The sequence below is a fragment of the Gambusia affinis genome, linkage group LG04 (assembly GCF_019740435.1).
Source record: "Gambusia affinis linkage group LG04, SWU_Gaff_1.0, whole genome shotgun sequence".
Classification (NCBI taxonomy): Eukaryota; Metazoa; Chordata; class Actinopteri; order Cyprinodontiformes; family Poeciliidae; genus Gambusia; species Gambusia affinis.
This window is the reverse complement of record NC_057871.1, coordinates 27,947,308-27,973,572: the sequence shown is the minus strand read 5'-3', so window position 1 is coordinate 27,973,572 and position 26,265 is coordinate 27,947,308. Positions and strand designations below refer to the sequence as shown.

Genomic DNA, 26,265 nt, shown 5'->3' with positions numbered 1-26,265 from the left:
GTAGCACTAGGAGCTGGGCCAGCACTGACAATGAGTGTTGACTTTACTTGACTTTGTAATGTACAAATCTAAGAGAATTTATTGCATATTTTCATATCTCTTGAAGGTTTTCTTTTCATTGTTGATGTTAATGTCAATTGTTTTTATAAAGAACTATTTATACAGCAAATGTGTTGCACAATATTTTTTGAAATACTGTGCAATATTCCTATATTCAATATACACTTTGAAATGGTGAAATGATTGAATTAAAAGAGACTAATGTCAGATATTTTGGATGAAAAAATTAAAAAGGGAAACTTTATATCAATAAAGAATCAATTTGCAAATTTTGTTACAATATCAGACTACATTGGACAAAAAACAAATCAAAAATAAAACAACAACTGATGGCATATTATGCATTTACTAATAATCTAAAGTTTATAGAAGAAAAACAATGCACTGAGCTTTATATTCAAAAAAACCACAGCCTTTTCATTGGCAAATTTCAGCTTCACCATACATGTGATTGCCAATAAAATAATACTACAGTGGTGACAGCAACAGTGTTGTGGTTTGGCTGCAAATATTTTAAGCAGTTTAAAAAAAAAAAGAAAAAAAAAAAAGGAAATAAAGGAAATGAGTTTACACATGGGTAAAGAGTTCTGACACACTTACAGAATTTCACTGTTTTACCCCATTTTCTTTTTTTTCAGATTTTCTTAACTCTTTATTTCTTAAATGCTAATTTTAGAAGGTTTTATGGAACGAATGACAAGAAAGTAACATACTTTCCCACCATTATGAAACAGCAGATTTTCTCAGTAAATGCACTTTTTGTAAAGTAGGGACATGAAAACGTGTCAGTAACTTGTATGTATACCATATTAAAAGAATAGATCAAAACATGGAGCAACAGTCACAGCAGTAGCAGAAGCATCCCCAACTGGATAAAAAGCCCATAGAGCTCATAACAACAACAATTAAGGAATTTCTCAATTTTAAAACAGCTTAATCAGTCTCTATTATTGCCTAATAAATATGGATGGTTGAATTTTATTCCAGACTTGTTTACAGAGAGGTCTAATGTTCATCAAGCAGTAATTTAAACAAGCGCAGACATTCATAAGGCTAATAAAACACCATATGAGTAAGGTTTAGCCGCGGCCTGTGAACTGAAATGCACCGTCTTGCGGTCTGTGGGCTGCATTCCAGATGAGCTACAGATTATTTGTTTTCATTTACATCAATCTAATAAAACTATAAAATCCATATAATACAGGTGAATAGGAAGCCACAGATTGACTTCAACAGAGCGTTTTTGTGTTTTCAACATAACAAGAAGAAGTGACTGCACCTTTCACACCTGAGAACTGAAGCCCTAAACAGTTGAAAATTCATCACTGCTGCATTACTTTATTCCACATGAATAAAGTGGACTCACTTTAGTGGTCTTGTTCTTTTCCCATTTAGTTCATTTTGCTCCCTTTGCCTACATTGTTTGCATTTTAGCTCCAGCAGAGTGAGATTCTTGAGTTTGTGAAGGTTTTTTTTTTATGTCTATTTTTGTCCAGTCAGAATTGTCCAGTCGGGAAAGGACTCGATCTCTCCTGCTTCGACGAGCCGCCGGTCACCGTGCGTCAGGGTCAGCTTGTAGCGTAGCTTAACTTTACGCTGAAAGATCAGAAAAAAAAATGTAAAAACAAAAAAAACAGACATATTACAATTATATAAATTCACACACAAGAAAAATATTGGTTGAAAAGTGACAAAACTTAATTTTGGTTCCCATATAACAGGATTTTATGAGACATAAATCATTCAAACCCTTTGCAAAATTCATTTGTTTAATGGAAATACACCAATTTCAAAAAACAAATCACGTTTTTCAAAGAAAAGGTTTTTGCATAAGGATGAGTTGTTTGGCTGCATCAAAATGAGTGTATTTAACAAAACATTTTTTTCACATCCCACAAGTCATGCTATCATCAACAACAACTACTGGAGGAAAAGACAAAAAAGATGACAGAAAGTGTCAGAATGAGAATGGCGCGCCGTGTTTTCTTTTCTTTTATTTGACTTATCGCGTGAACAAACTTATTCACGTGTGAGTTTAATTGCATTTGTTAACTAATGAAAACAGATTGTCCACAAAGTTCTGGGCACATTTGTATTTGAAACGCAGCTATACTTTTGATTCAACTCAAACGTCCAGGTTTCCTGGGTGCAAATCAACCATTTCCCCTCTGAGTGACAATAAAGGTTATTTCTGCTCTTCTAATTCATTTGCATCCTTTTGCTAAAGCTATAATTTGTAGACAGACTACAAAAAAGAAACATGATATGTATACAAAACATGGAACATTAAAGGTCTAAACTGTAACTTTGGAAAATTGGTGCCATCATGACATTACAGAGAGCGGACATTTCTCCAAAACTATTTCTCTGAATCTCTCTCCAAAAAAAATAAAAAATAAAAAAATCCAGAAGACTGAGAGGGCAGTAAAAATAAGCATGAAATTCTAATTTGTATACTGAGTGTTTGTATACTTTGGGTGAGCACAAACAGAAACAAGCAGACTCTTTTCTACTCACACTTTCAGGATTGGCTAACAGCAGGACTTGTGAGACTGCAGGTGGGGGCAGCAGAGGATTGTAAGGAGGAAGCCGAGTCTGGGAGGCCGGCTGAAGCTTCACCAGCATGCTCTGAAGTAAGAGTTAACATCACAATCAGCAATGTTCTCAGTTCAGGAGAAAAGATTAGAATATGGATGACCAAAAAGAAGCAGGTCAAAACAAAACAAGATATTCGAGGCAGTTTTAAGACTTTTGCTGCATTTGTTTATCCAATCCTTGTACCAGTGGAGTATATTGTGCAGTGTGTGCTTAAAGAAACTGAACTTGGACGGTTGTAAGACAAAAGACACCATAAGAAGAAAGTTGAAACATTTTCAACATTTGATGCTGTCACAGAAAACCTTCACGTTTTGCTGTTGTGTCAAAGCACTGCAGTGAATTAGGTAACCCTCCGCGAGACAGAGAGAGGCTTTCAGATCAAAACAGGTAGTTTGATTAATCTGCATTATGTAATATTAACACAATAAATTTGTGATATTAATCAGATTAATTGACAACCCTAATTTATGCTCACCTAAACTAACCAAACATACATGCCAACGCAAGGAACTACTTCAGAGCAGCTTTAAAGACTCAACAATGAAGTAATGACTCAGTATTAACTCATTGAGGACTACAAGACTTTACGCTGATAGACCCCATCACCATTTTGGATTTAACAGTGTGACCCGTTTTATTTTTGTACCATAGGGACGGCGACTTGAAACACGAAATCCTTCACGTCGAGTGCAGATGTGTTCACTGCAGACATGACGGCCACCGCCACACCTGGATGACCTGACGGACAGTCTTTGGCAAAATGGAGGGACACGTGGATCCCAGCCGTGTTGTACAACGTGATTGGCTCCAGTTGACCTACAACACAGAAGAAGAAAAAACAAAAACAGGTGAAAAAAAAATTCTGAAATACAAAAACTGGGCTTGTAAATTACTGAAGTCATTAGGCAAATATTGTCATGGCAAAAGAAATTAATTCTGGCGTTTTTCAAAATCCTTTTACATTTTGGGTTTTGTAAATAACAAGAGCAATCTGCGCTGCTTCGCTTTGTATTCAGGAGGAAGATAAGATCATTTAAACTCTTCAGAGAGTTTTAGTTCTTAGCTGAAAACTGTGAAAACAGGAGGAGACGTACTGAATCTGATAGTTTCTAAAGGAACAAAGATGTCCTTCAGCGATGGAGCTGGATGGCGGCTCTCCTGCAGTATGAGCGGCGATCCAAAGTCTTTATTTGGTTGTTTATGTGATTCCAATCCAGGGAGCTGCTTAGTCAGGGAGTTTGACCTGATAGCACAAAAGGTAACAGCAAAAATCAAAGCAGAGCATGTGATATTGTGAGTGAAATTACTCACTTTGTTCATACGGTTTACACTTTTGTTTTTGCATGCCATTTGTTAACTAATTCTATGATCAGTTTTAAACATGAATGTTATAAAACTGAAAATGAGACATTTGAAAATGTTCTGTAACCAGTCTTAGTGAGTTTGAGTTATTTTTCAGGGCAAAAATGGTTTTAAAAATAAGTCGGTTTCCAAATGTGTGAAGCTGGTAGAGACATAAGCCAAAAGATGTGCAACTGTAACAGCAGTGCAAAGATGTTCCACAGAGGGTTGACTCAGTGGGACTAAATACAAATCCATGAAACACATCTTATTTATTTATTTATTTTAAACTATCAATTAATCAATTTTTATTTGTATCGCACATTCCAGCAGCAAGGCATTTCAAAGTGTCTTGCATCATAACAAACATAGAAACACAAAGTCATGCAACACAGAATGAACAATAAAAACATGGCATTAAGTAAAGTGCCATCAATAAATTTGTAATTGATTACATTTTGAATACAATCCTAAACAGTTTTTAGTTGAGATTTAAAGGAAGTCATTTGAAGAAGCTTCTGACTGAGGACACTGTTTTTGGTTGACCCTGTTTCTCTAAAAATAAAACAGGACTCCTTAGGGGTTTCGGTCAACAATTCCTGGAGACATCTTTTCTTACCAGGTGTTCGTCCCGTCTGATGAATCATTGTTTCCATCACCTCCACGGGCTCTCAGAAGAATTTCTCTCCCTCCATTCTGATTACCATTAGTCATCTGAAAGCCTTTGTCAATCTAAAAAATAATAGCAAACACTTTAGTTATGCCGTCTTCTAATAATAGAAAGACAAGCTTAAATCTTTATCTTTACACTTATATTGAGATTTCACCTGCATTAGTTCCTCATAATATGACTTTGGATTCTGCTGGATTTGCTTCGTGTCTAAATCATCAAACTCTGTAATTCAAACAAAATGACTATAAATAAGGCATTGTCTTCCTAATCATTGATATATTGCAATAAATGCCTCAATTGACATCTTACCAATGTCCTGCTTAGGTGCTGGAAAAAAGCTGTCCTCCAAATGAGAGTGGAAAACAGGCGAAGAAGATTCAAAGTGAGGCGATGAATCAGTTTTCCTTTGGATCTGTGGAGAGTCCAGAGCTGACAGGTCGATGAGATGGTAGCTCTTAATCTCTCTGCGGTTCGTCGAACCTGAACAAACATGAAAACAAAGTCTGTAGATATACAACAGAGACAGACCCAGAAGTACCAGAGACAACAGACACCAAATCAGGTCTTACTGATGCTTTTGCTTGTCACTTCTTCACTTTTACTTCTTAATCTTCCCAAGTTACACGTTCCTCTCGCCATCACGTCTTTGTAGGCATTCACCGCCAGGGTCAGCTCGTCATTCGCCGCCAGGATCTGCGCTAGAGCTGCGTCGTCGTCAGTCGTGTCGCTGGCCAGCCTGAACAAGCTGGGCCGCAGTCGGTCACATCGCTCATAGAGCTCCTAGTTTATCACAGAGATTTAATGTTACAGGCAAGAGAGTTACACACACACAGAGAGTGAGAGAGAGAGAGGCTGATGCAGGACAGACACTGAAAGTTCTGCATAACTATACTAAAGATATAACATCCGACACTAGGAAGGAAGGGAAAACAAAAGGAAGGAAGCAAGGGAGGTAGGACAAAAGAAAAGAAATATAGAAAAGACAAATAAAAGAAAGAAAGAACAAGGAAAGGATGAAAGGAAGGAAGGACATAACGAAACAAAGAAGGAAGGAAAAAAGGAAGGAAAAAGCAAGGGATACTGTGCCTGTCACAGTCGAAATATGATTCAGCAATAAATCAATTAATTGCATGATAAATTAAAATGAGCTGAGTAATTTCCATTTTCATGATTTATTTCATATTTATTTATTTTTTTCTCTTTTCTCTCTTTCTACTAAAAACTGCATAATAAAAGTCTTCAGTTTGGTGCTTTGGTCTCAACTAACGTTTTTTTTTTTAAGGACAATTCTGTTTACAGAAATGTCATAATTCTTTCTATTTGTCGTTTCTGTTGTTTTGTTTATTTATTTTGGATGTTCATTAGACTTTAAAAGTTTATATATCTTTAAGAGTGCATTTTTGTGACATCTATTACTTAAAAATGGTCCTAAAACAATGACACGATTGTTTATCGTGATAACTACTGGGACAAATTATATCCAGCAAAAATTTGTTGCTGTAACCGGCCGAAAAATAAAATCAAAATCCCATGCTTTACCAGAGGAAGCAAAATGAACTTCCTCGGCAGACGCTTGACCCCAATCCTCCCGAATAGTTATGGTCATTGGAAAGATGATAAAATCCAAAACATTCTTGAAATCACAAGACACTGGAACACTGACAGATCACACAGGGATATCATGAGACTGAAGTGTTCTGGCTACATGTTTGCATGAAAAAAAAAAGTTGAAGCTGGAGCCTGTAACTTTTGTAAACATTGTTGTTTTTTTTTTACATATTTGACAAATAAACTGAATTTTAAAAAAACTGAGTACCTTCGCCTTCCCTGCCTTCCCGTTCCATCTGAAATCTACTGAACTCCAGACCAGTTCCTCCAGCGTACCTTCACGTCGTCGCTGGGCTGTACTGACGTTCCAGTCACTATTTCCTGCTCCAGTATCTCTCTGAGCTGCTTACTGCTGCTTTCCACCTCCGCTAGAGTTGACTCGCGCTTTGCCACTTTCTCAGCCCTTTCCTGCTCCTATAAACACACACCGATAGCAATCAGTTCAGACAGTGATCAAGCCAGCCAGCAGCACCACCTCACTCCTCACCTCTTTCATTGTGCTTTTAATGAGCCTGTTGGCCGTTTCCAGGTCTTCTGGACGGCCACTTTTCAATAATCTTGCTAGGAGCTGATATAGAGCAGACATATTAGCTACATGAACATTCAAAAGGCATATAACTACACATTGTCAGACGCTCACCTTGGCTTTATCCTCCTGATCAAAAACGGATTCTGTGGTTCTTTGAGGGGGAGGGGCCATGATCAGTGTGTCTGGTAGTTTCGGATCCATCTTTACGATACCTAAAATCGAAGAAAAAGTAAAGCTTACATCATTTCAGAGATAGAAATATTTAAATGAAGTGATTTTTTTTTTAAGGCCAGCAATCGTAGTGTAATGATTTCCTGTGTGTTTGTGTTCTATGTCACCTTGTTTCTTCAGCATGTTGTACGCTTCCTGAATCTTTGGTTCTTCCTTGAGCCACAGGGTCCAGCCATAGAGGACCTCTGTTACTCTGTCTTTAACCTTCTTTGGAGTGCAGGTGCCAAGATACTGTAAGAAGAAACAAAGCAAAATAAAGATCCGACCTGGCATCTATTTGCAATTAGATTTGGTTTGTCAATTTAATGCAACTCCTCCAGAAAAGCCAGATTTGTGGACTGCAGCTCCTCCCGAGTTACTATGGATCTGCCATTTTGACCTACTGTTACAGAACATCAAACCAATTTAAACACAAGTAAACTGCTGTCAATCAAGCCCCTCTGCTACGATACAGCTTTTCCCACAAGAGAAGAGCCTGTAGTGAGCAGTAAAACTAGTTATTATGGCTGTTAGCAAAGCACACCATGTTTAAAACAAGGACTACATCTTTTTTTTTCAGGTGCTTTAAAGGTAAACAAAATAACTAGTTACTTAAATGGCCAAATATGGTGTTAAAAACTAATTGTCTAAATCTTCAAAGCTCATAGTACCAATAAAGCAGCTCACATAAAAAGAAATGCATGCTGCTGCAGAGCTTGCATCTGATAAATTCTTAGTAAGAGAATTCTAAAAAAAATATACATATTTATATCAGATATGATAGGAGGCTTATCAAAGAAATTAGGATTCATAATGTGAATCATAGCCGATTTCAATACTGAAAGATAATTTTGTGGCAAATGGTACCTTTGGTGTTAAGACTTTAATAAGCTCATTTAGAAATCGAAACTTGGCAGCCTCGCTGTGGAACCTCTTCCCACAGTTGTTCATGCATGCCTCCAGAACCTGGAAACCACCAAAAAGAAGACATAAAAAAGTGAAAATGAAAGAAAAGAAACAAGAGAAGAATCAGGTTTTTTTCATCACTAACTTGCGGTTAACCACCCCTTCCATGTCAGATGATATGAAGCGCATGACCTTTGAAATGTTGCGCTTCATGGCAACTTACTGACTGAAGCCCTGCGTAGACTGCAGGGCTTCAGTCAGTATGAGACATCGATTTAATTGCCGATGTCTCACATTTTCACAATTTTTAATTGTGAAATTACATATTTTACTCACAAGACCACCAACCCTCCCCTACAGTTAACACAAAGACAACTGTTCTTTAAGTGAAGTAAGCACGTCTTTTAAAGTAACTTTAAAAATGTGATGTCTAAGATGGTCCACCTTTTAAACTGATGTACACTATAGAGATTAAAAGGGGAAGAATTTACATTTAAATAAAATTAAATAAACAAAGAAATTTTTAAAATAGGAATTTGGCAAAGATAAATACTTTTTTTTGGGATTAAAACATGCTACAAAGCATCAAAAGAAAGACAAATTTGGCAGAATTGAAAAACAAATTCTCAAGGTTTGTCACTGACAGAGGCAGTTCCTCTAGAGACATAAAACACACTGCATTTATTTCAGTTTTTATTTTCATTTTAACAAAAATCTGAATGTCAATAAGTATTTATACCCCTACTGATAACCTTTTTAGAAGCATTTATTGGCATTAGAGCAGTCAAACGCTTTTAAACATTTGCTGAAATAGTAATAAAAAAATTAGCGTAAATCAGCCTGTGGGATGAATAATTGTAAGCCTATTAATCTGAGTAAAGAGTGTGAGTACTAACAGTGAGCGCCTGCAGAGCCTCCTTCTCCTGCGGGGACTGGACTTTATGGGCAAGAAGACGCAGAGCTACCTGAGGCCTGAAAAAAATAAATAAATAAAACATAACATAACATTGAAACAAGTGAGGGGGTCACGTAGCAACTCTGTGCTTAGAAATTGCGATACATGCAAAAGAGAAATGGGATCTGAACTCCTAAAAGACAGGAAAGGTCTCTGAATTTGCATTGTGTGAAGAGTTCCCTCTCTTTTGACAGTTTCACCACCTCTAAGTGGTGCAACAGAAACTATGGTCAAAACCTGTGAAGCAACTGTTTCCCCCAATGCTTTGGTGGCGAGGAAATAACCACCAAAAGCAACTGAACTGGTCTGCCCTCAAAACTCAAGCTGGTGCCTAAAACCAGCAGAGAGGAGACCCTCTGAGGCTAGCTAAAGTTTAAAAAACGTGAGGTAAAGAAAACTGCTTACCCATCGTTCTCTTGGATGACCAGCTTGTAGAAGCCTTCGATGCAGTCCCATCTGTCCTCCTGATTATGTGGATCTGTAGCCTTGTCTGATCAAATTAGACAAAATAAGTGAGTTAAATACAAAAAAGACGACTACTTACTGAGCATAAAAGACAAATACAGATGCGTTTTGCGACAAAATTCTTCAAGCGGTGTTCTGTCTGTTAGCGCACTCATTTCACTGGGTGGAAAACGGATAATCGTCTTGATTTAAACCAGGGAAGGTCTGTGCTAGCTTTCTTGTTTAATACTTTGATTTACTGTAGCCGATTCTCTTGATTCTTCTAAACTTTTTCCAACATTCCTGTCAGATTACTTTATAAACAGAGACGGATTAACACTATGTACTTAATAAAGCTAACTAAAAATCCCTTAACCAAACAGAGCTTATTCAATTTTCTTAAATCAAAAACTCAGAAAAGCAGCGTTTGAGGAAGTAAAAGTGTGCACAAATAATCAAGGACTTGTATTTTTGGAGAAAAAAAAACTAAACAAAGAGGGTGTCAAAAAAGAAACGTTAAGTGAATTGACATGACGCCGGCTCCGCCCCCATGCGGAAGTAGAGTTGTCCTCCGACAACTACACGGTTGTTAAGGCAGACTAACGACCTCAATGCGTTACCCCAGACATTATTTAAGTCATTTTTGCCTTATAAACCGACACTGAGGCAAGAAAATTCTCTAACTAGTCCTACGTCAGGTCTGTAAGGTTATTAGCGGGAAATAACGGAGACATCAACGATAAAGCCCAAGAGGGACAATGAGGGACAAAAAAGTCTGATTAGATGTAAGTGTGAACGCTGCGGTACAAAATGGGTGAGTATTTACTTAAATAATATCGGCTTGTGAAAATCTACCTTCAGGAAAATGCTTATTAATAAACAGTAGTCTGAAACGGTGTTTAAATGCCAATATGGCAGTTAGCGCAGTCTGTTTTCATGTTGCCATAGAGCTACCGTTGAAATCTACACGCACAAAATCCAACATAACTACCTTCACTTATTGATCTGGAAATGATTAGATGTTTAGCATTATTATTTTAATTTAACTGAGTAGTGTTTATTTGACGCTTAGCCGTCAGCCGTTAGCATGGTGCCTGAGCCATTAGGAGCCCTGAGTCGTTATCAGTATCGTTATGACAAAAAATGTGATATTTACTACCGGTTACCTTCGTGGCGCTGACTAACGTGGTAGTTCCCGTCCATCAGTTTCATTCAACTGGACGTGAGGTCGGCTGCAGTCCATGATCCATTTCTTGCCTTATTCCAGACTCCTATTTATTTTGGAAATGTAATAAATTGTATTCCACCCTCTGTATGTTTTGGGTGGCGGCTGTCGGGATTGCATATTACCCACTAACAATGTAGACCGTGATTATCTATTATTTTCCTCAAAATCTCTGTGACTGCAGTGTCTTTTCTATAATAGATACTGTCAATATTGTCGGAGTATTGTACTTGGAACGCTGATTGGTCAGTTGCTGACAAGTGTCCTGGAATGATTGGGGGAGGATTGTTCTACGTCAGTGTGGGGGCGGAGCCGGCGTCATGTCAATTCAGCGCTGTTTGTCTGCATCTCCCGATACTAAACCTCAGATATCTGGTATCAGAAAAAAAATTGATCGGTGGGTAAATATTTCTAAGTATCCCTCGGCATGTTCACAAGTGTGTTTGAAATATTTTGACAATATGTTCCGAATCTTTTTCTTTTTTTTTTTTAGGTATTAGTTGAATCAATTTATTGTTTATTTAGACTATTGAACAGGAATAATAAACAGGAGCATTACTCTCAAAGTAAAATTATGCTTTCTACTAGACTCCAGCTTTCAGAATTTTGCAGTCTTGTCTTGTACTCCCATTTAAGGAGTTCAACAGAAGCTATCCAAAGAGAGCCATGACTCAAAACCACCCATCAAATCAGTGGCATTTAAGTGAGCTTATTCACAAATAGTCTGACGTATAGGGAGAACTTTTAAACCAGTACTGTTTACATGATAAAATTAAGGCAAAGGATGACAGTTTATACTGGGCCTGTCCACTGGAGGTTTCTTCCTGTTAAAACGCAATTGTTCCTTTATGGTGTTACCACAGGCTTGCTTATTATGAGGGATTGCTGCAAAGTTAACGGCTGAATCAATTAGACAAATTTTTACTGCTATGGTATGATAACTAAACTTGACTCTGTCCATGTTAATAGGAACTGTATGATTTGACATTTTTGTATATGAATTAAGATTCACAAATTTTTCTAAAGTGTTTTGAGACAGAACGGAATTAGATGAACTTAAAAATTCCATTGTTTGCAAACTAAGTTCAGTTTCTATTTAGATATTTTAATATGAGGACTGAATGAAGGCATTCATAAATTTCTTCACTAAGTGTATTTAGTTACGGTAAATATGGTTTGTTTACTCTGTAAACTCTGCTTACTTATGCACAAGTGCAGGAAAGTATTGAAAACACTTTGAGTGGATTTCTTGTCACCAGATATTAAACTAATAATTTAATTTGTTAGAGCTCGCGCACAGTCAGCTTCAGACAAAACCGCTGGAGCGCTTCTCGGGGACGCGCGGGACCTCAACAACTTCCTGTTGAAGCTAAAAGTTTGTACTAAGACTACTTTTTTTTAAAACAAGTTAAACTGATGAAAAGATAGCCAGACACGGCCGAGCATGAACCCGTACATAAAATGAGCTACTGGGACCCCAGAGCTCAAATGCTGACGGTTAGGATGACGTTCAACAGCGACAGTTAGTAGGAGGTAAGAGACGAGATGCAAGCTAAGAGCTCCAGGTCTTCTGCAAATGAGTAGCTGAAAACCACAACTTAACCCTTTCTCTTTATTTTTTTAACTTACTGAGCCACGACTCGAAGGTTTCTCGGCTGTCATCACTCGCCATGGCCGCCCAAATTCCTCCTCCGGTAGGGAGACAACTGCTGACCTGGGAGCGTCTGTCTGAGAAGTTGCAGCGGAGGTGTCAAACAGTCGCTTGTTTATGGTGACATGTGACACTCACGCACAGTCAGTCACACTTCTGCCGCTTCGACCAAATTAAATGTTACACCCTCCAACATACTCCACCCCATTTTCGATTTAGACGAAAATGCTCGTCTAAATCTACATAATACAGTAAAGCGTTCCTGTTTAAAATACATATTCTTCGTCAGAAGGTTTAAACCTCAAAAGTGTGTTTGTGTATTTTCTTTAAGTCTCAACAGAAAGAAGCATATTTGACTTGAAAAATATTATGCCCCTAAATTTTTACGATACGTAATGACAAAAACACAGTTTGCAAATTAAAGCATTTTTAATCTATATAATTTATAGATTACTGTCTCGGAGTACAGCAGAAAGTACTTACCAAGGTACTTCCCATCCAGGTGTGCATAGTCTTTCTCTAGAATGGCACCCAAGTCATTTTTTTTTTTTTTGCGCAAAATGATTTTTTAAAATGTATTTATTTATTTAGCTTAAAACATATTTTAGAAAGAAAGAAGTGGTGATTTATTTATTTGCCAAAAATACTTTTGGCAAAAAATGACATAAGCCAATCTTTTTAGGAAGTTGACAATATAATAGAAATGTTATTATACAGTACTAATAGCAGCAATAACAGTAGTAGATATTTTTAGTGGAATGCAAACCTGAAAGTGTGACATTTGTGTTCAGTCCTATTTAATGATATCAGTAAATAACATCCACACTTTCTTAATATATGATCTTTAAAAGGACATTACAGCAGATGTAAATACTTGGCATGTATCTGGAATGTCTCGCATATTTTGAGATAAGAGCTTGAAATGCAACTACTGATACTAGTTTTTATGTTGCTGTTGTGACCTAATCAGAAACTTAAAAAATAACTAAATTAAAATAATTACATGTATGTATGTATATATATATATATATATAAAAGCAACCATTTTTGGAGCACATTGAGTCAGAGTGGATAACGTGACACAAATTGACGTTTGAGAGAATTTCCATAGAATGAATCCAACTGAAGCATTTTCTTTATTATTTTACCCTTTTTCAAAGTTTTTCACAGTTTCAGTGAATTTTTTCTTTATCTGTAATTCACAACTTCTTGTTCCTCTGTGGTAATAAATATGATGCAACATCTAAAAGAATGTAGCCTTCAAAAGCCAGAAAACAGTCACAATAAAACCGTTTGTCAGTATTCTTGTTAATATTGTCAAATTAAAACAAATTATTCCATCCATTTGGAATCAGTGGAGCATACACATGTTATTTTTCTGAAGTAAAACATTTACATAAAAAAACACCAAGGTACTTCCCATCCAGGTGTGCATAGTCTTTTTCTAGAAAAAAAAACTACACACAAATCAAATATTTATAATCTTTAGTCGGCTGAGTGTCTTTCAAGTTTGACGGAGTAATCAAGTTTGATGTAAGTTTTGTATTTCTCCACATACAGAACAGTTTAGCCAGCTGAGTAAGAGGTTATCTGTGAACCATCTTTAACAGGAATCTGGAGGCAGCAGAAGCTTCTGGAATCGATGTCTGATCTCTGCGGGGCCCAGAGACACCATCATCTCAGCAACACTGGGTCCTTGCTGCAACGCAGAGGAAAACAAATGGAGGTAAGTTAGGTTTTCTCAGAATACCATACTGATTGTGAAACTGAATCAGAAGCAACTTCCTCATTTGGTAACCCTCCTGAAAATATGCCGCTTTACAGAGTCGCCACAGAGTTTACAAAATAACTCTGTGTGCTTTATAAAGACATGTCATGTCTTTATAAAGCAAGACATGACAATTCTGCTTAGTCATGAAAGAGATGGAAATTAAAAAAAGTTACATAATGTATGGTTTTTTTTTAGTTTTTTTTTTTAGTTTTTATGTGTCAGCTCACCAAAGTGCTGAAAAAGTTTGAAATATGCAATTTTAGAAGAATAATAGCAGAAATGAAACCCCTGGTCTGTAAAAAGTCTAAATGACATCCAAAGTCTCACAGGGTCAGGGTTATTTTCAAACTTAAATGCAAAGATCACAAAAAAAAACCCAAATATTGTTTAAATTTGTAACAATCTCATTTTAGAGAGATTCTATACGCAAATCCATATTTTTTTAATTCATTTGAAATTTGTTCTTGTTTCAGAAACATGCAGAAGCCAGAAAAAAAAAAGACTGCTTTGTAAAATACAGACTTCTGAAGTCAGATTAAAATCTTCGTCTTTTTGCGGTGGTTTTAAATATGGCTGTATGACAAAACTTCCTGCTGCCCCCGATGGTGTCAAAGATATACCCAATAACATTATAAAAATCACACCACTGGAACTGTGCTTCTCAGAAAATATCATTTCCAAAATAACACAAGCTTCAGACCTGACACAGTTTTACTCTAGTCTATCAGATTCATTGTTAGACCCTCACCACTTATTGCTTAAATAGAGTGCAGTAAAAACAGTTTTTTCCCTCTAATAGACTTCAAAGGTGTGTTGTTTTTACATGTTGGGCCAAACCTTTAAAGTTATAAGTGTATTGTACCTGTGCATGATATCAATTCAGTATATTAATGTCTGTTTTAAAAAGGAAACATTTTAAATCAATTCAGTGCTGTTTTTCTGTTTCGGATCGATATCGACCGATGCTAAACCATCGGTATCGGAAGCAAAAAAAAAATACAAATGAATCGGTTAATCCATAATATTAATAAAATCTTCCTCAGCTTTCTAAAAATATGTGGTTAGTCACCTAAAGGTGGAATTATTTAATTTAAACAATGAAATCCTCTTTAAAAACCACATTTAATTTTTACTCAGACTATAATTCTGTTATTGTAATCTCAAGTGCTTAACTGTGACAAAAAAGCACAAAAATTTTTTTTTTGTGTTACCCCCTCAGCATGTAAAATGCTTTTTATCAGTGTTTTAGTATTCAAGTAGATTTATGTGTAAAATCTCCCCTAGTTATCATAACATAACTTGTAACAGAAAATTTGACATTTTCACAGGGGATGGAAGAAATTAGAAATATCACATACTAATAAACTATACAATTAGAAAAAGTGACACAAATGCTAAAAACAGAATCAAAGTCTGAAATTTTTATTGACCGTTGACAAATAAATGTACCGGTAGATAGGAAAGTCTGGTGAGGGAATTCAGACATTTTGGAGCAGAGATGCATCTAAAAGTTGCAGGATGGTAGCCCTCAAGGACTGGAGTTGGTGACCTCTGGTCTATTGATGCTACATTTCATTTCAACTTAGAAGAAACCTTTTCTGAGTACCAAGTTGGAAATACTGAAGTCAAGATCACAGCTGGCAGGTCAGAGGCAGCCCTGAGTTCAACATTAATCCTGCAGCTGTGAGGAAGAGCTTTGTCCTCGAAGGCGGAGCCAGGTTGGACCAGATGTTTCACAAAGCTGAATGGTTGCTATTGCTAGGATTTCTCAAACATGCATATAAGAATCAAAGAACAACTCCAGGTATGTCTTTGAGTGTTCTGGACATCTATCCACTCAGCAGACTTTCCCATGACTGTGTGGCCTACTGACCCAGACTGAGAGACCGCTCAAAGGCTGAGGAAAAATTTGCAGGTGTTTTGTGTTCATCAGTTGATCAGTGTGCGACACCACCAGTTTCCAAGAAAGACAGTCTTCACAGTATTCTAATTTCCTGAGCCATAATCATTAAATTACAAGAAGCAAAGGCTTGAAATATATGCATATCAATTCTAGATAAAATGTACGAGCTTCCCTTTCTGAGATGTTGGGGAAGAAATATTGCACTTTTACAAAATATTCAAAATTTTTTAAATGTACCAGTATAGCTAACACGCAAACAAACCATAAAAAAAAACTCATGGGTTAGATTTTAGACTTTACTCATAAGGCTGACAAATGACTCATTGGCAGAAACTCTGAGACCAATGCATCATGAGAGTGAGCAGCTCTCTGTGGTGTGGGTCTTATTAGCCTCAGTTTGAATCAGCCAACATCCGTTAAACACAAAACATGCATTTTAGAGCTCAAAACAACGTAGACTGGTACCTGCAGGCCGCTGAGAACCAGGCGCAGCAGCTTCATCACCTCTCTGTACTTGGTAGCTTTGGTCTGCTTAGGCAAACTCTTTAGATCTTTGGCTAGTTGGTCCACTGACAGCTCCTCTCCCTGCCCTTCTATTAACCTACACACACACACAAATATTCATAAACTTGACAAAACACTGCTGATATGCAGTAAAGACCTGCTTTCAAACCTCAGAACTAATGACGCAATATGAGAAGCCTCCTTGGTCAGTGCTGCCACCTGCTGGATGGAGAGGGAAGGGCGCACCCACAGATAGGAATAGGTTGGACTCACAAGCTCCTTCAAGGAAGTTATGTGACCCTGTTGAAGAGAAAGCAATACATTACTACTGAAGATATTACTTTAGACATGCAATGTCTTGAAAAAAAATTTTAATCACAAAATAAACTATATGCAACTTTATGTTGATCTATCTCATAAAGTTTGAAGTTTAAAGATCTATCTCACTCTAAGGTTATTTTCCCACTTGATACTGTGGCAGCCTAGATTTGATTGGGGACCAAAATTGCAACATTTGCTGCATTTTCAACTTGTGCAATTTGCTTTCACACTGCACTGTGTCAAACAATCAAAACTTATTGAAAGACCTGTTCCCCTCCTCGCCTGTGGTGGCACTGCATCAAGAACCACCGAGGGAAACGACACAAAAATCTCACAAGAAGGCCAACACAGCTTCCTTCTTCACAAAACATAAATAGAAATGGACTATGTCAGATTTTAGCAGTTGTAGGATCTCTCTTTCATATTTTCTAAAAGACCACAAGCTACTTCTCCTGCTAGTGCATTTATTTTGGCTCTATTGACCCAGAATGCCCTGCACTGTAGTCCACTTCCTGCTTTTGGATGGCTTTCGGTCCACTTGCATCCACACATGCATTTGAACCGCGCCTCAGTTCACTTCAACTGAACCACGGTCCAGATTTTTAGGTGGATCAAAGCTCACTTTTTTGGTTTGATTGCGCATTTCCATCTCATCAATCAAACCGCACTTTCTAGAAGGGAGCGGGAGATCGACAGGCGGATTGGCCCAATGTCTGCTGTGAAGTCGGCACTGTTCCGGTCTGTCTTGGTGAAGAGAGAGCTGAGCCAAAAAGCGAAGCTCTCGATTTATCGGTCGATTTACGTTCCCACCCTCATCTATGGTCATGAGCTTTGGGCCATGACCAAAAGAACGAGATCACGGATACAAGCGGCCGAAATGTATTTTCTCCGTAGGGTGTCTGGGCTCTCCCTTAGAGATAGGGTGAGAAGCTCAGTCATCCGCGAGGCACTCAGAGTAGAGCCGCTGCTCCTTCACTTCGAGAGGGGCCAGTTGAGGTGGCCCCTCAACTGGCCACCTCAACTGGTGGCCAGTTGGACGCCTCCTGGTGGCCAGTTGGACGCCTCCTGGACGCCTCCTGGACGCCTCCCTGGTGAGGTGTTCCGGGCACGTCCCACTGGGAGAAGAAAGACCCAAGACACGCTGGAGGGACTATGTCTCTTGGCTGGCCTGGGAATGCCTTGGGATTCCCTCAGAGGAGCTGGAACAAGTAGCTGGGGACAGGGAAGTCTGGGCCTCCCTTCTGAAGCTGCTACCCCCGTGACCCCTTGGATAAGCCTGAACTTTTGCAAGTTCAACGTTGTTCACTGAGGTAGCTGACTGATACACAAAATCCTGCACAACAGAAGGTTTCGGAAGATGCAAAAAGCTTTCAGTTTCTCAAAAAAAAAAAAAAAAACAATACAAAAATTAACAGACATCATGTATGTGAACATAAAGGATTAGCTTACATTACAATAAAACAGATAAAATAGCGTACTGAATTGCACCAGGCTGTGCGTACCGCTCAGGAGAAATAAAGCAAATGTAGCCGAGATTACCTTACGGAGATGTAGCACACGTCTAATATAATCTCCTTCAAGCACTTCTTTATCCTGGATCTCTGCAGCGTAAATCTGCTGGATTTGCTGCTGTAGATCTTTTATAAGCACACAACACTTCTGCTCATCTTCAATTCGCTGCTGCAGATGAATTCTGTCCAATGTCCCAAAGAGAAACGGAGAGAAATAAATCTATGATTCTTCAGAAAACCAAAAACTTCCGGTTGAGTAATTTCCAGAATAACTTAAAATTTAAAAACTGTCTTTGTAATATGGTTGGATGGATTTAATACAGATTGGTATGAAGTTAATTTCTCCCCCACCTGTTGAACTCTGGTAGCTTCTCCAGGTCTAACAAAGCAGAGTGAGTTGTGATCTTCGAAGGATTAAACTCAGAAATCAGTTCCTCTAACCTCCGTCCCATTCGATTGGCTGTATACATGGATAAACAAATAATAATTATTACTTAAATTAAGTTAATATTGACAGCACTTGTCTTTAGCTTATTGCTACTAGGGTGATCCTGATCTGATATTGATATCAAAAACTGATCTGATATCAGCCAAAAAGCAAGTATCGGATTATATCGGCCTTCATCTAAAATTTCTGCTCCAGCATTTAATCCGCCCTAGCATTTCTAACCATCAACACTTATATTCCGCACGCAGACTAATTAGTTAATAATAAATGAGTCAGTTATTCTCTTACCCATTGTTTTTGACTATTGTTCTCTGAATAATATCACTTGATCATGTCTTTTCAATATTGTTATCGGCCAGTACTCAAAGCTGCGATATTGATATCGTATCAGAAGTGAAAAAGTTGTATCGGGACACCCCTAACTGTTACATGTCGCCCTTTGTCACTTACAGGCAAACCCAGATCCACAGTTGGTTGTGATATCCAGCAGAGCCTCAGGGAGAACCCCTTGCCTACAGAAGTTTTCAATGAATATGTCCCCCTGCCTCTTGGACAGCTTGCTGCCGTCACTATTCATCAGAAGCGGCAGATGTCCGAAGGTGGGCGGCGTCCATCCCAGCGCGCGGTACATGAGGAGATGCTTGGAGGTCGAGATGAGCCACTCGGATCCTCGCAGAACGTGGCTGATCTTCATGTAATGATCGTCTACAATGTTGGCCAGGTGGTAGGTGGGGAAGCCATCTGCTTTAATCACAACTGGATCGCCCTCCACCTGAGAATAAGAATAAACAGGTTGAAGAAATGTATTTTGGTGTCCTCCAGGTCCAGAGTAACAGCGTGCTGACGTTCCCAACCTACACCTTTCATGGTGAATTCCCTTCCAGACCGACCTGGGCCACCTCGTGGCGGTTCCATCCGAAGATCAGGTCCTGGAAAGGCTCGACGCCGGCTTCCAGTCGAAACCTGACCACATGCGGAGCTCCCTGAGCCAGCTTCTCCTGGACCTGGTCCGCTCGCAGGTGACGGCATCTGTTGTCGTAGCTGTAGAAACAGGCGAACACTCAGTTCTGTGCAAAAATCCTGCAGACGTCTTTGATCCATTTTGGTTGTTCAGGAACAAATTTTCGGGACCGTTTAGGTACCGTGGTGTCTGCCCGGCCCTTAGAGCCTCTTTTTTCAGCAGCTCCAATCTCTGGTGGCTGCAGAAGCAGTAGTAGCCGTGACCACTCTCTACAAGCTTCCTGGCAGTCTGATCATAGAGGTGTAATCTTTGGGACTGCAGGTATGGACCATGGGGCCCTCCCCGTCGAGGACTCTCATCTGGTGGAATACCTGCAGGTGGAGACAGACACTAGAGACTAGACTGTCCTTTACATAGTGATAAAATAAGGGTTTAAAATTGTACAACAAACAGAAATCGATTCCAAAGTTAATGTTTTTAATTGTCTTTACCATATTGTACTGATAGCTTTGCTAAAACAGTGGTAAGGTTGTTTTCACACCTGATCCTCCGGTAGACTCGGTTTAATTGGGTACTAAAATTTAGGGTTTCCCCATAATGTATTAGAAGTCTGGTGGGCCACTAAGCTATACTTACTTCCCCACCAGGCTAAGTGTTGTTTGTTTTAAAAAAGGGTTTTTATATACCAGTAACAGTGACATTAAAGCTGGATTAAGCTAGGTTTAAAGTTGACATACTGAACTGGGTGTGAGAAGGTGTGAACCAATTGAGCTGTACCTGCTTGCATTGACCTCACAAGCTATTATTTCCAAATTATGATGCTTGCTCATCAACCTCAAAATTTTTGTAACTTTTAGCATTTTGTCCAACACAAAAATCACAGCGTGCTGCTGGTAGACTGCCCTAGCGGCCCTACCACTGAGCTTAGGTCTTTCATTTGTTATATTTTCAGCTGCTCCGCTTCATTCGCTTTCACACCGCACTGTGTGAAACAATCCAAATTGTTTGAAAAACCTCTTACCAGCCCACTCCAACATGTCCTCTATGGACTCTGCTGCTCCTGGAACCAGCCTGCTCTGATCCGTGTCCTCCAGTCGCAGGATGAACTGGCCTCCATATTTCTTAGCAAAAATATAATTGTAGAGAGCAGTTCTGAGACCTCCAAGGTGCAAAAAGCCTGTAAACCACAGCAATCAAGAACCAGAACATCATAGTTAAGTAGATATATAAGCAGGTGGTTATGAATAAAAAAATATAGTTCTTAAATCAGACAAAAAGAGGTTTTCATAAAAGAAATCTCTCATTTTCCAAACAGACTGGAAGTCTAAATTTCCACATGTTCATAAAACATACAATGCACCATGCTTTTATTAAAATAGTCTACAAACCTATTAAATGATTCCATTTTCCTAAGTAAATATTCATCTAGCTAAGAACTTCAGAAGTACTTAACAATTTTTTTCTTGATTAAAGACAATTACTTAACTAAGTTATTGCCTATAGTAAATTTTGAAGATTTAGACAAAAAAAATATATATATATATATGTAATGTGCTTCTTATTGTAGAAATACATAATAACACATATAAACCCACTAATCCGCACACACGCAAATATAGTCCATCTGCAGGAAGAATTCACAGCGCCTCACTTTTACCATATTTTATGTTACAGTTGTATGCCAAAATGAATTAGATTTGTCCCCTGTCCCGGCCGAAAAAAACAACAAAACTACACGTATAACACCACATGATGTAAACAAATTAATTTTAGAATAAGGGTGTAAACTTGCATGTGGGAAAAGTGAAGTATACATCAACTCTTGGCACAACCTGAAACTCCCAAGTTTTACACTGAACATTATAAGCATGTTGTTTAATAGGTGTATACTTTACTATACACAAAGAGGATGATTAAGTAACTGCTATGATCTCCCAACATAGAATAACTCCACGTTAACTGTGGACCTTACCTGTGGGGCTGGGGGCAAACCGGACCCTAACCTCGCCCTGAACGGTGGAGCACCATCGGTACACAGCGGCTGAGTTTACCTGGGGCTCAGCCCGTCTGTGTCCGACTACTGGAACAGGCTGAAACCCTCTTTGAAGAACAGGACTCCGCAGAAAACACTGTCTGCAGGTCTTCAACCACACCAACATGGCGGCAAAACGGTTTAATTACTAACTAACAACCAAAAATACACACATTGTGAAAGAGAACATGATCACATTTTAGCAGAAGCTCCCATTTGGCTTCTACTTTCTGTCAATGTTTGGGTTAAACGTGACTAATATTCTTCTTCTTGTGCGTAATACGACTGGAGAAGCCACTAATGTTCCTAATACTGCCATCTAGCGAGCGGTCAGCTCTCTTTATGGCCTAGTTCGTATTTTTTAGCTTCTCCCTTCAGAGGGCGCCAGAAGGCAAGCCACCACGTTGCATTCGTTTCTCTGCAGAGAGATATGGGTAAAAAAGATTTATCAATGCGTTGCGTTTCTGCCATATTCTGGCATGTTACCTTTAAAAGCCCATAAAAGTGTTCTTAGAAACTGCTTTGTTTTATATTATACTACATTATATTTATTTTTTTAACTCTTTTACTGTATTTTATTATTTCATTTGACTTCTTTCATTAAGTATCTGTGCTTTCTACTCCAGTACACCTATATGTGTTATATGTTGCATTCATGTCACATATTGCGGTTTTTGTTTTGTTTATTACTTTGAAAGTAATCAGTGACTTATTCAAGTTAATTGGCTCAAAAGACAACTCCATGTGGTGGGACACTGGGGTTCAAAACATGCATTATTTGCAGCACTGTTCAGTGAAATGTCACAACACTATTGATGTAGCAAAGAAAATGTACATAAATAAGCACACTTAATGATAATCTAGACCATTGCTTTTAGGGAATACATTCAATGAGTACTTTAACTATCAATGTTTTGAAAAGCAATGACTTACTAACTGTAAAAATGTTAATGTGATACTTTTACTTAAGTACAGTGTTTGAGTACTTCCTCCACCATTTCTTGGTAGCTGTTGTACACTCCTGGTTGAGGCACTGGACGGTGCTCTTTAAGACGTTCAACACTTGGGATATCATCACATAACTCATGGCTACCTAACAATTTGCTACAACATTTTCTTCTAACCCTACAGAGTAACAAGACCAAAGAAGCATGCTTAAACTAGAGTAGCAAAGAATAACCAGACATAAACACAACTATGAACACCAAGAAGGACTGAACAAAAAGTAAAACAGAAACCAGACTGATCAAATGAAAGAACATGAGGAACACAGAATAGTCAAACCTGAAAAAACCTCAAAACAACCCAGAACACAACACAGTGAGCCACTATTACCCATGTCAGGAACCATGAGTCAAAAGTCTACTGTAATACAGACCTCAACTTATTAAGTTATGAGAGAGGAAAACCTGTTAAACTTGATTTGGGTATGCTCGCAATGTGGTGTGTATGGGTGTGTGGTTGTGTGTTTGTATATGTTAATAAATTTAAAGTTCCCTCAAATGTTGGGGTTAAACACTTTTCCTTGCAGCCCTAACAGAGCATGCCTGCATTTTTCTGTGATTCAGTTTTGATGAAAGAACAACACAGACTTGTTTGAAAGGCACATAGCTCGATAAAGGCATTATCCATCACGGTCATCTGTAATCAACGTCAGACCAGTTCACCCTTATTTTGGTGTTTCTTGGGACTGCAGTGGGTGTGGTGACAGATTACTGTTCAGCATTCAGAATAAATCCAAGTGAAACACTAATCTCCTCTCTCCTTTTTTTGCTCTCTTTCTCAGTAGCACTGATTTGCCGAAAAGCCAGCTGTGACTGCATCGTCACACTACCTTGAATCCTAGTTTGGTTCTTCCCCCTTCAGCCACGGCCGAGGCAGCCACCTTCCTCACCTGTGACATCGTCACAAGGCAACACACCCTGCGCAATTAACACAGCAGTCTCAGGTGTCAGGAGGGAGAGCAAGAGAGAGAGAGAGAGAGAGACGCTCCACAGCACCTAGAGGACTCCACATACAAACAAGGTAAAAGATTTCACTCTGATTTCAGGGACTTCTTGTTATTATACTTTATTTCTGTGCCAGTTATTTTCTTAAAGGAGAGATCAATGAATTGTAAGCCTTTTAGGGTCCACGACACGTCTTTTAAATGTGATCCGTCTTTCCAAAAAAAGAAACAAGAGAAATGCTGATTCATGTGTGGTTCACACCGTCTGGACCGGTTATGAAGTGAAAGATTAAAAGCTCATGAAGAGAGGAAAAGAAGAGAATTACAGAAGCAGCGACAATCTGATCCTTCATTGCTTGCTTCTCGTATATAAATGCATACAACGCCGTGATTTAACCGGCTCTGTTTGCGCCTTTCAACATCGATGGCAGTTTTTCCAAAAGTTCAATTTATATACATGTCAACTTTGTAGGGATAATTACATCAATATTATTTATTGCTGTATGACTCATTAGTTGTCAATCTGAACTCTCATGTTGTTCTTTTTAGCATCATAATTATTTTCAATTCTTTTCTACACATTTGAAAGTTGCTCATAGCTTTTAATTAATGTTAATTAATATGTTTGTCTTTACAGAGAATTTAGTTTTTTGTAAAAAAAAAAAAAAAAAAAAAAATCTGTATTATTGTTTAAAGTAGCAGATTTTTTTCACCTTTCAAACTTGACCTTTGAACTTGGGGGAATTTCTCTTTTGAATATCTCAAGTGATGTTTGTTCTTCCTCTTCTGTATTTACAAATGTTTCACGGAGCGATCCTGAGCAAACACCCAGATTTAAACCTGCCTGTCATTTATCCTCACAGGCTCAACACAAGACGAGCCTTTTCGTTTTCAGAACTGTTACATCAATTGTCTCTTAGACAATTAGAGAAGGTGGGGTTATTAAAGTATATATATACCCATATATATATATATATACATATATTATTTCATAGTATTGCAAATTTGCAAATCTGCAGATTATAGGCTGAGGATAATTCCATCGGCCTTTTTTTTGTCAAATTGTTTTTTTTTTTTAATCTCAGCATAGAAGAGCAGGAAAATTGAGTCATGATTAAGAAATATATGTTTTTAACTAATGGATTGTTTAGCGCAATTGACAGACTATGTTATTGTACTTACAAAACATTATTTATATATATATATATATATATATAATAAAAGTCCAAAAACATATTAAACACAATTTTGGTGGAAAGCCTTGTTGTTCATGCTCAAAACATTGAGAGGACTTTAGTGCCCACAGGTTAATCATCCCATCAAACTACAAAATTAAATAATAATTCTAATTTTATTCTCTGTTTGACCCACGCCTCCACTGCTCTCCTTCAAAATAACTCGGATAGTTTTTTTATTTTTTTCTGACAGATGGAGTACCAAGAGAGATAATAAACGCAAAACATTTTTACAAAGATCTACTAGATGTCCCAACACCCATTGTCAGAGAGCTGAATGGTGTACGGTTTCAGCATTCTTTCTACAGATCTATTATTGTCTCTGAATGTGTTTGTTGTGGTGTCAAAGGCCTCTCTATGCCACAATGACTGTAAAATATCTGTTTGCCACTCCCCGGCTCCTGCTCAAAAGAAAAACGCAGGTATTAAGGTGAAAGGACGACAACAATGGATGGGCAAAGCCTTCAGGACTGATGTCATTTATCAGGCTTTGAAATACTTGAGTTTGAGGTGTTCCATCTCTGACAGAAAATGCCGCTGTACTGTGATGTGTTGAGTTGAGTAAAAACAGTAAATAGTGCGTGTTTTAATAACTGAAGGCCGGTTTCTAACCCTGTAAATCAACAATTGCTTTTCAGAGAATAGTGACTCATTGTCATCTGGTCTTTTGTTCTCTCTCTAGTGACTTTCAACACAAAGCCCTCTGATCCCATGATATTGGTCACATTATGAAATCACGCTACCTATTCCTGCTGGTTTACCTCGTTGGAGCCACCACTGGTAAGAGCAGGTTGTTTTTCTTCATGCAAAACACAGTCAATCAAACTTTACAGACATTAAAAAAAAAGAAGAAAAATCTGTCATGATTTGTTCTTCACATTCTATTTAAAACTCAAAACAAACAAATTACTCATTCTAACACAGCATGTTGTTTTTGTAAAAATAATTTCCCCCCATTAGTAAATGTTACAGTGTTGCGCAAATGTTTCGATCCAAGATGGTTCTGGTGAAATGGCTCGTCAGTCTTTGCTAAGGTCATAACCCCAGTTCCTGAAACCACACAAAAAACAAATCTTGTAAAAGCGCACGCGGGGTCAGTACCACCTCACCGGGTAAAAAGCTCATTTGGTCCCATCTGTTAAGACCGTGGGAGGGTTACATGGTTTTCTTTCGAGTTCGGCTGCTTCTTGGTTCACCCGTCCTCTAGCTGTTGTCTCTGTCCAACAACTAGAGGACTTTGTTGAATCTGCTAAAAAATAAAGGAAATCAAAACTAGATGAGAGTGAATGAATGAAGGTTAAATAAAGAAGTGTCAGGCAAAGACCTGTGGCAGAACATTAGAGAAACATAATCCTTCAAAGTTTCTTTCCTGTATGTGATCTTTTTTTCTCCCTTTTTTTATTTTTAGCTCACAGCTCTTCGGGAATCTAT

At 38.2% G+C, this 26,265-nt stretch overlaps 3 protein-coding genes across 3 annotated transcripts in view; 1 reads left to right on the top strand and 2 right to left on the bottom strand.

The window, feature by feature from the left end:
- Nucleotides 1-296: 296 nt before the first annotated feature.
- Nucleotides 297-12,365, bottom strand: LOC122830361 (ADP-ribosylation factor-binding protein GGA3-like). The gene is made up of 16 exons (XM_044115663.1): nucleotides 12,179-12,365; nucleotides 9,286-9,370; nucleotides 8,822-8,897; nucleotides 7,887-7,985; nucleotides 7,148-7,271; nucleotides 6,921-7,021; nucleotides 6,768-6,848; nucleotides 6,557-6,694; nucleotides 5,242-5,452; nucleotides 4,982-5,152; nucleotides 4,827-4,894; nucleotides 4,619-4,731; nucleotides 3,753-3,901; nucleotides 3,305-3,474; nucleotides 2,578-2,688; nucleotides 297-1,656 (listed from the first exon to the last, which is right to left on the bottom strand). The coding sequence occupies exons 1-16, from the start codon at nucleotides 12,219-12,221 to the stop codon at nucleotides 1,543-1,545; spliced, it is 1,854 nt and encodes a 617-aa protein (XP_043971598.1). The 5' UTR covers nucleotides 12,222-12,365; the 3' UTR covers nucleotides 297-1,542.
- Nucleotides 12,366-13,317: 952 nt separating this feature from the next.
- On the bottom strand, nucleotides 13,318-21,965 carry ears2 (glutamyl-tRNA synthetase 2, mitochondrial). The gene is made up of 10 exons (XM_044115664.1): nucleotides 21,592-21,965; nucleotides 20,641-20,796; nucleotides 19,801-19,990; nucleotides 19,549-19,699; nucleotides 19,109-19,430; nucleotides 18,562-18,670; nucleotides 18,239-18,392; nucleotides 16,548-16,678; nucleotides 16,340-16,475; nucleotides 13,318-13,899 (listed from the first exon to the last, which is right to left on the bottom strand). The coding sequence occupies exons 1-10, from the start codon at nucleotides 21,776-21,778 to the stop codon at nucleotides 13,804-13,806; spliced, it is 1,632 nt and encodes a 543-aa protein (XP_043971599.1). The 5' UTR covers nucleotides 21,779-21,965; the 3' UTR covers nucleotides 13,318-13,803.
- A 1,568-nt stretch (nucleotides 21,966-23,533) lies between these two features.
- Nucleotides 23,534-26,265, top strand: part of mslnb (mesothelin b) — a 27,908-nt gene continuing 25,176 nt past the window's right edge. Inside the window, exons 1-2 of the mRNA XM_044113789.1 lie at nucleotides 23,534-23,676; nucleotides 25,517-25,614. Coding sequence (XP_043969724.1) covers nucleotides 25,563-25,614 — 52 coding nt within the window. The 5' untranslated portion in view covers nucleotides 23,534-23,676; nucleotides 25,517-25,562. The remainder of the gene's footprint in view (nucleotides 23,677-25,516; nucleotides 25,615-26,265) is intronic.